Below are 13,387 nucleotides of genomic sequence, written 5' to 3'. Positions count from 1 at the left end.
CGAATTACTTTTTTCCCATGTGTATCCGGTTCCATTCCAACTTTTCATTATATCACTAAGCACTGCGGAGTGAAAATAACTGTTAGCTAAATAACAAAACTGGAAAAGATTCAGAGCGTGAGGAAAAATCCTAGAAACATTCCTACAGAGTGTCAAGCACACGCCTGATCACCTACATCAGAATTCCCTACAAAGGAGAGATTTGCAGCTTCTCATTTCAAGTTGTTGAATTGCACTTGTGGACTGGGGCTGCTGTCTCATATACCGCTGTTAGAAACCCTTGCTGTTAAGGGGCCTCTGAAGAAATGCTACGTGCATGGCTTATTGGCTTTGCAAGTGATGGTGCAGCTGCTGTGGTAGGTCAATAGAGAGGAGCAGCTAAACTCCTGTGTGAAAACATCAACCTTAACTTGACCGTCGTTCACTGCATCATTTGCTAGTTTGACATTCGGTTGGATCACCTGTATCTAAAGAGCAATACAAGAGATTAAGAATATTGCATCAGTGGTTTTATAATCTGAACACTCTAACAGCTCTCAGAGTATACATCACTGTGGTCCCTGAATTATTTGCATAAAGAGATAAACAATCACCTGGTGGGTTTTTATATTTAAAATTTTAAAACTACTTCACCTATTACTTATTCAGTACCAACCTGATTTACAAGTGATGTGAATGTGTAAACAGTGGTGAATTAAAGTAAAATCAGTTAGTTAAGCTAATGGGGGTGGCTGCTTTACTATTGAACTGGGTATACAATATCTAGTAGAGAATGTATGTGCAGGTACAGTCACCAGATGCTTTAATTATCTGAGTACCTTACACTACATGATTAAGGGAGTGCCTAGCAGTGTATGGGGTCATGATGGTGAAAGTACAATTACCTTTGGTATAGACAGCCGTGCAGATAGACGAGCAGTGCCTGAGGATGTCTGGCTGTTAGTTCTCTGAGCTATCTGGCTCACCGAGAACTAAGAGGGTTGAAATATTGCCAGAGGCCAGACCTGGCGGAGCTTTAAATTTGTCAGTAAAAATCTTTAATCAATTCCGTTCCTAACTCTTGCCCTGAGGATACTAAAACCAGGGCTACGGCATTTATGCATACACGCAAGCAGCAACATGCTGAACACATAATCATTCAATCACATTTTGAGCCGCTAGAATCAGAAGTAATCAGCTGCCTCATGAAATAAAACCAGGTGCTGGTTTATTGATGTGATTCGAGGACAATAAGCAGAAATTTGTACTGCATATGTTCTGATTGTTGTTCTGGTTGCAAATATGAGTCACATGTTGGACTTCGCTGGAATAATTGTTGAACTGGCAGGCTGACAGTCACATCTGTGGTAGAGACATATTTAAAGTGTTTTGTTTTGTCCTGTAATATTGAATAAACCCCTGCAGGAAGGATCTGCTCTGAAAATGTAAATGATTGCTGGTCGCAGCCTTGTCTAAATGGAGGTTCATGTATGGATCTGATAAATGACTTCATTTGTCACTGTCTACTTGTGTATAACTAAGTATGTTTATAAAAATATCATGCTATTAATTTTCTCTATCGTTTACCATGGGAATAGCTGAAAAGTTGATTTCTTGCAGTTACATCCAACTTCTTTGTTTGCTTCTCACTTTTTTGTTTAAAATGCACAAAGTTACCAGAGATCTTTGTTCTTCAGAAAGTTTCAATGCAAGAAAAAGGTTCTACCTGAGGCAACTATAAATTGGTATTGCAGATTGGGGTTACAGAAAATAACTGTTAGCATTTTAAAATTTACTTTTTATAACCACGGTTGAAACTGATTGCCAGTAAACCCAGAAAAAAGATACGGCTTTTCCTGTTTTGTAAAACACTGATTTGTCCACTTATACAGTAATTCAGCTTCTGCTTACTGTAGGTGTGAGCTTGTTCTTCAATCAGGTTTTCCACATTTAGCATCTATTTATAACAAACGTTATAAGAAGGGTTCATAATCAGTCCGTGAGAGAGGGAGGTGCCGTAGTCCTTCGAGAGCAGTGGTAATAAAATACTGATTCATTACTTGATTGCGCATCAGAATGCCACAGCCAGGCCGCTTGGCATAACACGTCCAATGTCACATTGAACTGCAAACAACCACAATCCACAAAACAGGATTTACAGATAAATATTTGAAAATAAATCCCACAAAACATAGGTGCTGACCGGACAAGAAAAAACACTTTGGTGTCGAGCAGTAGGTCATTTTGCCCATTTTTTTTTCTTAATATATAAAATAGTAGAAAAGTTGTATACAATATGCAATTCAAGTCATTTTGGTTCAGTTTTTTTAAGCACCAAATCCCAACCACAGTTGCCTCAAGGCGCTGAATAAACAAATAAATAAACACATGTAGTTGAATTAAAAGTAACTTGAAACAGCGCCTGTTATACAGTGTATTTTATGGCCTTATGGATATTAAAAAATGCATCACTGTAAATAATCTGATCTGATTATTTTCTGCCTTTTTCTCAAATTAGATTTTGTCAAAAACAGAACACCAGTGTGTGAGTAATGGTTCCATTACGGTTATAATTTCACTGACAGATTTACAGACAGGTGCTTTTGATCACTTTATCCCGTGAGAAATTTAATTAAATAAAAAATCTGTCAAACATACATGCTTCCTACTACAAAAAGCACACAGAAAGAATCAGACAAGATCTCCTGTTTGTGTTTAAGTCCATTCCTGCCACCTTGTCTTGTTTGGAGCTACAGTCCATCATATATGTGTTTTCCAGTTTAGCTTGAATTGGGAGGCAGTTTTTTTTTTTTTTCAAATGTATATGAAACAGAATTAGATTAGAAGAGTTGTAAAGATTATTATTATTATTATAAAGACTGGCCAGTCTTATAAATGTGTTGTTTTAGAGACAGGAAAAAAAAGTTTAAGCAGCATCTTGATGGGTAAACACACACTGATTGGCAGTTGTGCTCATTTGTTGATCGCAGCTGTATTTCCTGGGGGATTCCCAAGTTCTGTGAAGATGGTACTTGTTTAACTCAGCAACTTCCCACATTCTGAAGATATAATATTTTACTTAAGAAGAAATACCAAAATAATATTGCAATACAGCACTGACGTCTCGCTGTTCCAATTAAAAAAAAAATGCACCAATTTTAAGAAATCGAGAATGTTGTAAAATAAACCAAGGTGTAAATGTGCAAGACCTAAACTGATTCATACAAATGCAGCTAGTTGCATTATTGACATTTAATATGAACTAAAGGCTAAATGGTGTTATGGCAGATTACCTGAACTGAATTGTGTATGCACTCAGTGACCACTTTGTTGGATGCACCTTGCTAGTACCTGACATACCTGAAAGCAGTTTGAGATTATTTGAGCTTTGTGACATGACGTGATATTCTGCTTCAAGAATTAGAAGATGGAAAGAATGTGACCATAAAGGGATGGATGTGGTTTAAAAGATCATCTGTTGGTATTAAGGGGCTCGATCTGTGCCAAGAAAATATTCCACACACCACTGCCTACAAGCCAAAAATGGATCTATGCTTACACCCTACCATTTGAATGTCTGAACAGAAACTGACACTTATCAGACATGGCAACCTTTTTTCTAATTTTCTGTTGTCCAGTTTTGGTGAGCCTGTATGACTTGTAGCCTCAGTTTCCCGTTATCAGCTCACAGGAGTGGCACCCAGTGGATTGTGTGCTCAGTGAGGATCTTCTGCATACCTTGGTTCTGATGCATGGTGACTTTGCCTGTCCTAGCAGCCTGGCCATTCACCTCTGTCCTCTGACATGAACAAGGCACTTTCACCAAGAGAACTGCCGCTCTTTTTTGGACCATTCTCTGTAAACTTTAGACCTGGCTGTGTATAAAATCCCAGTAGATCAGCAGTTTCTGAACTGCTCTGCCCATCTGGCTCCAACAACCTTGCCATGTTCAAAGTCATTTAATACACCTTTATTCTCGATTCTGATGTTCGGTTTGACGTTAAGCAGCTCTTCTTGACTATGTCTACGTTCCTAAATGCATCGAATTCTTACCTTGTAATTGATTGGCTAATTAGATAGCTCTGAACAGTTATACCTAACAATGTGGCCAGAGAGTATAGTTTGTACTGTACCATGTTACCTAACAAGCAGATCATTAATGAAGGCTAAACCCAAAACCGATTTGTTGGAGGTGTTGAACTACTCAATGTAAATGCGTGTTTCATTAGAATATGTTGTGGGTATGAATTTTGAAACCAGAAGATTTTTTTTATTTATTTTTTTTCCATTCGTCTGAGGACTGAGCCACTAGTAGGTGTCAGATAGGATAGGGAGTCCCACTTGGAGATGGTGACACTGTAAATGTGACATTCCTTCATGCAACATTAACCTCAGAGTGAACTGCATGCACAATTGGTTATTAAACACTTCTGAAACACTCTGTTGGAGGCAATAGCTGTCCATTAACTAGCCAAGGCAATGCATAATTTAATGGGAAAAAGGGTAGTTGGAAGGTCATCAGATGTGCTGGTGGAAAGTAAGCTGGTCTGGATTCAGGTTACAGTCTAAAGAAAGTGAAGACCACTTCTAGCTAAATGCATTACACAATCCAAGAGAACTGACGGCAACTTCACACAGATATTTGCGATGGAAATATAACTAGACTAGCACTATCATATTTTTTCAGTATTACTCCATATTAGTTCTGCCCATATTAAAAGGTGATCTATTTTAAGACTTTTCCCATTCATATTTATCTATTTTTGGAAACGTTTAATGCATACCAGTCTCCAAATCTGTTCTTTATTTGCAGCAGTAGATATTGACAGAGGTATCTATCAGTGACATGCAGATGTGCGTGTGTAGGGGTAGATAATGTGATATAGATCAGTCCAGTGCGGTTGGTCCCTGTCAATGATTCACTCAATTAGCATACTGCATAGCAGGTAGATTGCAAGGAGAAAAATCAATACGTCCATTAATCTGCTGAATAAAAGCTGTCTTTATCTAATAAAACATACAGCCATAAAGGTGTGTTGCATTTTGTGTGTTTTATGTATTCAATGCTTGTGCCTTGATTCCTCAAGGTTTTGCTGATTTTTGCTTTTGCATTGTTTCAGGGTTCAAGGGGAAAGATTGCTCTTTGGATATTGACCTTTGCTCGTTTGGAATGTGCAGTGAACATACATTAAAATGCACCAAGACCAAGGATGGACAGAATTTCTCTTGCACGTGTGAAAGAGGTGAGCAAGTCTTTTAACAGGTTAAAAGTAAGCACACAAATCTGTGTTTTGCCTGCTTATTTGTCCACATAATTACAGTGAAAAAAATTGCATAAAAATGAAATTGCCTCCACTGACTCACTGGTAAATTAAGCTTCACAAATGTCAGTTATCTGCAAATGATTATTATTTCATCAGAAAGATCATCACTTCATACCTTACTTTACTGCAGAAAAAGTTCTTCTTTTAGATCATATATTAAAATTTGCACCTACGCTGATGCATTATGTTTTTTAAGTTCCAAACAGTCTGATAAAAAATGCTGATTTCAAAGGATAATGTCACGGTTTCTTAAAAAAAACAACAACTTAATTTTGTTTGTGTGTCAGTCAAATCTCTTGGATTCCCTTCCATGTGGATGTCACTGTTATCACAGCATGTCGCTGCCAGAAGTGACAGGGATAAGACAAGAGTAAGTGGAAGGGGCTTGATCTCTAAGATACTCTGAAGCTTGCCAGGGTTATCCAGGCTTTAGAGACTTGCAAGTCAGTAGCGTGTGTGAGTTTGGTACTGTGTAAGTACACACAGGGGGAATCATGCAGTTTTTATTTCTGGATGCAGTTAGGGTACTTGGAATAATAAACATTTGCTAGCCATACCAGTCATAATTCAGCCAACACTAGTCCTCAGCAGCACCTCTATCTCTGCAAACGAATGGTTGTTACATAAAAGTCCATGTAACCTAATCAATAACCGTAACTTCATTACCCCCGTTGCATTTATGCTCGGCAGATGTCACAGTGAAGGATCGTGAGTGATTTCTTATGTAAATGCAAGCAACCTGCAGCTAGCTGCTCTCCCTAAAACACTTCTCAAGGGCAAGCTGTGAGATGCTGTTTTGTTTAGATATTTCTTGTCGACAGTCTTGGCATCCATATTATCTAATGCTTTTGAGCCTAAGGTGTTGTAAAACATGTTACTCATGCCCCTCACTAAACTCACTATCCCACGCTGCCAACTTTTTGACCTAATATTTAGTACATACACTAAAGCACACCCATCCGTGGTCTGAGAATGAACTCAGATTAGTCGATTTTGCATGCAAATGTGTAATTTCTATATGAATAAAATATGAAAGTTGATTGGGAAATGTTTCATTTTGCACTGGCATTACATTAAGAGAGTTTAGTGAATTAAGTTATTTAACTCAGGATTGTAGAACACAGCAGCTGGGTTTGTTTTCTTCTGTTTCTCTTCGCTTTAACCCCGTGACTTTTATTGTGCGACCTTATAAACTTCTTTTCCTGCAGTAAGACAGATTCCTTGTCCTTTTAATCTTTGCTAAATTTCTAATTGTGAAGGGCATCTTCAGACCGTTACATTTGGATAACTGTGTGTGAAACATTGTGTACACTCAAACAACTACTCTGTGGCAGATAAGTGGGACATTAACCCACACACAGCTTGTGTAGCAGCAGAAATAATGTGCTTAAAACACTGGCATGTTTCCTCTTTGTAATGGCCCGCGTGAGTGTGCTTACATGTGTGCGCTGATGCATGTTATTTGTTTTATGCGGTTCTCTTTGTGTATTGATTGACTTTGATCTTAAAAATCACTGGATTTGGCTTGTTTAATGTAATAAATCAGAAGGGCAATGACTGCCTCTTATTAAACATGATTAAATGATCCAGTGAGCTGAGTCTGCATGTGCCCAGCAAGTTCTTTGAATCAATACGAGCTTTGAAAACCAGCTTTTGTTTGTGAAAACAAAGTCATGCTGATCCTAATTGACTGAGAAATAAAACCAGCCAAAAAGGATTCCAATAACGCTTTTTTTCTTCTTCTTTCTACATATGCTGCAGGGTTTGGAGGGTCATTTTGTGAAGTAAATCTTAATGAGTGCCAGTCAAACCCATGTCAGAATGGTGGCATTTGCGTGGATGGCATTGACATGTATCAGTGCTTATGCTCAGAGGGTAAGTTGTAATGCAATTATATGTCCCAATAGTCAAGATAATATGATTATATTGCTTATTCAGACTTTGTTGGTTTTTAAGTGGGCAGTCAAGCAATTGCAGCCCTAAAGTTATAACCGTGGTTTAAATGAAATAGCTATTCAGAAACGCTTTTACATTCTTTTCTTTTTTTCATTTGGAGGTCGTTTTCTTATTCTTAGGGATAAATGGGCAAGCAGAGATGAAAAGACATTGACTTATTTCCACTGCAGCTGTGATTCAAGTGATTCACGGAGCGAGGCTTTTTATTTTTTGCTACAAGGAAAACTCTTATAAAAGTATCCAGGAGGCAAAATGAGGGTACCGTCACCATTTGTGTACTTTACTGTAGACTGATACTTACTGTAAGACATAACACTTTGTTTAAACAGAGTTGAATGTGGTAAAGAGTTTTTCTTAATTGCTTTGACGCTTCTTCTGCCTTTTTTAAAGTAGCCGAGCTCTAATTTCACAGCGATATCTCCTTCAGTTTTAATCTCGGGAATCAAAACATCTGTAATAGTTTACTGTATTTTGAATAATTTTAGCAATTGCAACACATATTTTTATCTACCTTACAACAGTTTCTCCAAAATTCTCATCTTATGAGCTCATTAATGCGTGAAATGAACTGAACCACCCCCTCCAGATTCCTCTCCCCTGCACAAAAAATTGTTTCACTATGTCAGAAGAATGCACGGCACATTCAGTAAGTTTATTGCTTTCAAGTGAACAGTGGAATTCTTGTGCATTGCATTGCAGCGCAGACTCTTTTAGATCTATTGAATTTGTCCTGAACAAAAATGAAATAACTAGTGTTATCCACACAGGCCTTCACGGAATCTGCAAGCACTCAATTCCAGCACAACTACATAAGATTATTGTTCCCTATCTCATTTGTCAGGATAGAATTTTGTCAAAATTGAAACGAAGCTAATAGAGTTAAGAGCAGAATTCAATTAAAATCTGTGTAAAGGTACTGTACTCTCCCCAACAGCTGTTTTTTTTTAACCATACAAAGCTGATTGCTAGCTTTACTCAGGATAATATTCTGTTAAACATTTTGAATCTCCTGGTTTGCAGTTCAAGGTTAGCAAGTATTTGCTTAGATTTCTCCGATCACATAAAATCATCCAATCAGAAATTGTCACGTGTGTCATTAGTGTAAAAGAAATAAATCACACCTATTTTTCCTGTAATTTCTTGGTCCGGTTGACATCTTACCTGTGAGACATACCTCTGATTAATCTGTGATTGTGGGTGAAGCCTGTTATGCATTTTTAATGAAGTCAGGATAATTGTCAAATTTTATGACTTGGAGAGAGGTGGAAATTGGTTCCATGGTCAGTTTGAGAAATGATGAGAATTTGACCTGCACCGATGGTGCTGATAGCCAAGCATTAGTCATGGGCCTCCTGTAGCTGCAGTGTGTGACAGTGCTAATGATAGTCATTTTGTAGCGTGACCACACGGTGGAATATATTTATGAGGGACTAAAATGTCAGAAATTGGCAGCATTCACTTTTACATGATGACTTCAACCTTTTTATTTTTTTAAATATCAAATGTAGTGAGATAACTCAGAATTAACCACCATGAAAAAAAATCATAAACAGGTGAGCACGCAGAGTAAAAAAATACATCTTATTTTCCTGTGGCACAGTGGATTCTCTACCTTGTTAACTTGTGGAAAAAGTCATGTAAAATTAGATGAAAGCCATAAATTGCTTTGGGGTGGAATTTATTGGTAATTAGTATCTTTTCAAGTCTGGTGTTTACTGACATTCACACACCATATCTGATATGGGATTTTTGCTTTTCTTTCCATACGAGGACTTAAGGGGCTGAACTGTGAAATCAACTATGATGAATGTGTCCATGGATACTGCACCAATAACTCCACATGTATTGACCTGGTTGCAGACTATGAGTGCATCTGTCCTGCGGGCTTTGCTGGCGAGTTATCTGTGTTATCATTTTCACAGTGGGCCTTGTGAACATAGCCTAGTTCAATGAATGTTAAACAGCTATAACCATTAAAATATCTGGCTTTACTAATGTAAGAGTGTATCTAATTGATCATTAAAAATTCACACATATAAGCTGAATATTGGATAAATCTGTCTACATATAGAACATGTGTTACAGAAATCCAAAACAGCACTTTATCCTCTTAATAAGCACAAAGTGCAAACATTTAAATTACTTTGGGTAATTTCCCTAACTAATACATGTTCATTTAGTTTTTTAAAATTAGAATATTAATGAAACTTTCATTCTAACCCATATATGTTTAACAAAAAAAATCCAAACATATTTTTCAATAAACTATGTGTGCTTTCAGCTGTGAGAAAAAAACTTGACAGACACTAAAAGTGCAAAGATATGGCAATTACACAGCATTATCTCCCCTACTGACTTCATTACTAAAACACACATATCTCACTTTAATGGTCTTTCCTCCCTACAGTCAAATTCATTTGTGTGTCACCTTGTTGAGACGTTTCTGTATGTTTCCAGTCCTATCGTTCGTCATTACCTTGATAAATTAACAATCTTGTTAACAATGTTTACCTTTTCAGGAAAAAATTGTTCATTGTCCGACTCTCCATGTACACCAGACCTCTGCAAAAATGGAGGAACCTGCTCCTACAGCTTGACTGGGGAAACGCAGTGCATTTGTCCGGCAGGTATTAAACGAGCCTTTTTACACAGCAGACTGGCATACATTTATTTAATCTTTGTTTTGACATATTGATCAGACATACTCATTGCTCCAGTCACTAATCTATAAATGTTGAACAGTGGGCTTCATAAAAAATAGCATTAAGTTATTTAATCGATGTAGCCACACTGAGCATCACTTAATTAGACGCCCAATCCCTTTTGTAGCTTCAGTCATTAGTGCACATTAAAACATATCAGTGTTGTTGTTTTCTCCAATTGAATATCATTAGAAGCCAATATACACATATTCAGATTGGTGAAAAGGCTGACTGTATGTTTTTCTGTACTATTTCTGAAGTCTCTGTTTGGCTTTAGTGATTTATACGCTGACTGGTTGAATTATGTAAGTCAACAAGGACTAAAAATCCTGGCAATGACATATTTACATGAAATCACAATTCATGATTTTTGACAGATGTGGAACAGCTTACTGTACACAGCACATAGCATCAACCATGCCTTTGATCCCACCTCTTACAGGATACCTTGGCAAAGATTGCTCCTCATTGGTAAACCAATGTGTGTCAAATCCCTGCGACCCCGAGGGAACCATCCTCTGTGAAAAGCTGGAAAATACTTATAGATGTGTGTGTCAACATGGGTACACTGGGCGGCACTGCAAAACACCTATAAACCACTGCGTAGATGGCCTGTGTCAACATGGTTCAGCGTGTGTCAATCTATCAGGAGGGTTCAAGTGTGATTGTTTACCAGGTGGGTTCATCACTCTGCAGGGGCTTGTTTCAGGTGCGGCATTTCCTTGAATGAATCATGTATATAGCAGACACACTCCCAGTTTGAGCCTTTCACTTGTTCAGCTTTCTTCTCTGTGGGAGTCTAATCTCTTTGGCCTTAAGCAGCAACACATAACAGTCTTATGAAATGTGTAAGTCAAGGCTCAGTTCATCAGGTTGTGAGCTGACTTCAAAGCAGTGATGACGTTTAGGATTCCTCTATGCCCACGTAGACTCCACAAGTTATCCTTTAGCAATGTATCCCTTTGATAAAAAACAAGTAAGCACATCTATTATTATAACATGAAATATTTCAATCCGAAATTGCAGTCATTACTTCATTTCTATTTGATAAAAAAATGCAACCTGCACAGGTGATTGCCACACTGACTGTACTAGCAGTGGCCACAAAGAATTGTTATAACAAATGTTTAAACCTCCAGATCACACTGATAATTTTGGTACTTAGTAAAATGTTAATAAAATACGACAACCTTTGCAAATTGTTTAGAAATGCTAAAATAATTTCATTAGCAATCAACTGCCGTCTACCTACAACATCCCGAATGACTAATTTCCTTCTCTAAGAAGTTCTTTCATAGCTTTAGTGAACAGTGTGGAAGGCACTGAGGGTTCATTGCTTGTATGAAGTGCTGTGTTTTCATTTGAAAGTAAAACCAGTTGGTTTTTTTTTTTTAAACAGAAGAAAATTGTAGTTATAAAAAGCCTCAAACCAAACATGCTCATGACAAACATCTTACATTTTTAATGCATGTTGATTTTATGCTTAAAAGGTGCACTTTGGGGTTTTCTTGTAAAAAGGCTTATGTTTTCATTAATTATTTCTCCTATAACACACTGCAACAATAACTGCATCTCTTCCCTTAACATGAATTTTATTTAACCCTGCTTTGCCCTTGCTCATGTGTGCACATGTGCAACCTTGCACAATAAAATATGTGCAGAAAAGTCCCAAAAACACTGTTTTTGTCCAAATTTCCACATAAATATTTACATTTTTGTTTTTCCTTAACAATGCACTCAGTGTACGTTTTATCATTTTCTCGAGTTATTGAGATAAACAATATAACTTTCAGAGATTAAAAAAAGGGTATGTTATCAAGCATCCTAAAGGGATAACTTTAAAGAAATGCAATGTAAAAATGAGAGATCCCATAGAGTGTCTCACCCTTTTTCCACAGGTTTAAAAGGCCAGTTTTGTGAGATAAACATTGATGACTGTGAAAAAGAGCCATGTGGAGTCCTGAGCATTTGTAAAGACACTTTGAATGGCTACAATTGCTTCTGTGCACCAGGATTTATTGGTAAGTGAAGGCTATCTTGAAGTTATTCTTTGTGAGTTAAAGTGGCATTTTATTCACAGAAGCAATTTGTCAACATGCAGTCCTTCTTTTATATTTTCTTAGGGAATAATTGTGAGATTGAAGTGAATGAATGTCTCAGCCAGCCTTGTCGCAATGGAGGCTCCTGCATAGATGAGCTCAACTCATTCAGCTGCCAGTGTCCCCCTGGGATCACAGGTATTTTATATGGTTCTTACCATGACTGCTCAAACTTATATGTGACCTATGTAAATAAAGCTGAGCAAGAGTCACTCGAAATAACTGGCAAATGTCTATAAACATTAGCAAGCATAGTGAAAATACAATATCCATATATTATGTAATTTATTGTTAATGCAACACGGAAAATGTATGTTTGTTTTTAACACAATGCCATGAATGTAAGATCATATAAATTTAATACACAAATATGTATTTTATTCTTGTTCTGTTTTATTACTATATATTTACAGCTTCCTTAAAATGTATGTTTTAAAATATTTATTAAACAGTGCTAGCAGTTTGATTTGTGATCCAATTTCGAGAGAAAAAGTGTTAAGAGTTTATTGCCCACAGCTGAAGTATGAAAATGATCTTAAAATGCATAAAACTTTACAGGCTCGAGGTTGGATATGGTGCTTCTGAAGTTTCACTGACTGTATTTAATGTCTTATAGCCATAGCTCTTGAAAAATGTTTCCTTAAACAGGTAATACAGTAAGTTTAAATTGTAATGCTAAAATTGTGTAAATATTTCCTGTATTCCTGTAAATGTAATTTTTGGATTTTTGGAAACAAATATCTTTGGATTTGATGCCTCCAGATGTGGCTATTTTTAACATACAACAGTGTTGAGTAACATAAGCAAAGGTAGTGTTTACTTTAACCCAACTACACTCTTGCTAATCAAAGGTATAAAAATGTAGTCTGTGTTGTCAGAGGAGAGCCAGAGGATGTTTATCCTTCTGAGAACTTCAATGCTGCCATTACAATTTTCACAGATTATTTAATACATCTGTGCAAAGTAGAAATGTTTGTTTGGTATTGTCATTAGCACAATAAGGGATTCATAAACTCACAAGATGTCAGTGTTTATCTAAATAAAATCTAAAAGACTTTGATATTGACATTTCATGGGTTTTCTGAACTGAAATCTAGAAGAAACTTCATAAATTTTACCAAATACTGACTTGAAAAGTGTTATTCTCTGTTTGTAATTAAAGACATAATTGAGTCACCAAAAATCAGAATAAATTCCCAGAATATAATAGAACATATGTCTTAGAAAATCTGCTTTAATAAAATGTTATGTAGCATTCATTACTGGACAAAAACTTTGAAAAAAAAAACACAAAAACTTTGGATGTCTCGACTGTGTTAAAGAGAGA

At 36.7% G+C, this 13,387-nt stretch overlaps 1 protein-coding gene across 1 annotated transcript in view; it reads left to right on the top strand.

Annotated features, from left to right (window-relative positions):
* Positions 1-13,387, top strand: part of eys (EGF-like photoreceptor maintenance factor) — a 160,902-nt gene that overhangs the window by 23,627 nt on the left and 123,888 nt on the right. Inside the window, exons 8-13 of the mRNA XM_087850260.1 lie at positions 5,100-5,222; positions 7,065-7,178; positions 9,779-9,886; positions 10,404-10,637; positions 11,860-11,982; positions 12,085-12,198. Of these exons, the coding sequence (XP_087706386.1) occupies positions 5,100-5,222; positions 7,065-7,178; positions 9,779-9,886; positions 10,404-10,637; positions 11,860-11,982; positions 12,085-12,198 (816 nt within the window). The remainder of the gene's footprint in view (positions 1-5,099; positions 5,223-7,064; positions 7,179-9,778; positions 9,887-10,403; positions 10,638-11,859; positions 11,983-12,084; positions 12,199-13,387) is intronic.

The sequence above is a fragment of the Neolamprologus brichardi genome, chromosome 13 (genome assembly GCF_056152115.1).
Source record: "Neolamprologus brichardi isolate AB-2024 chromosome 13, ASM5615211v1, whole genome shotgun sequence".
In the NCBI taxonomy this organism is placed as follows: domain Eukaryota; kingdom Metazoa; phylum Chordata; class Actinopteri; order Cichliformes; family Cichlidae; genus Neolamprologus; species Neolamprologus brichardi.
This window is presented reverse-complemented; position numbering and strand designations above follow the sequence as displayed.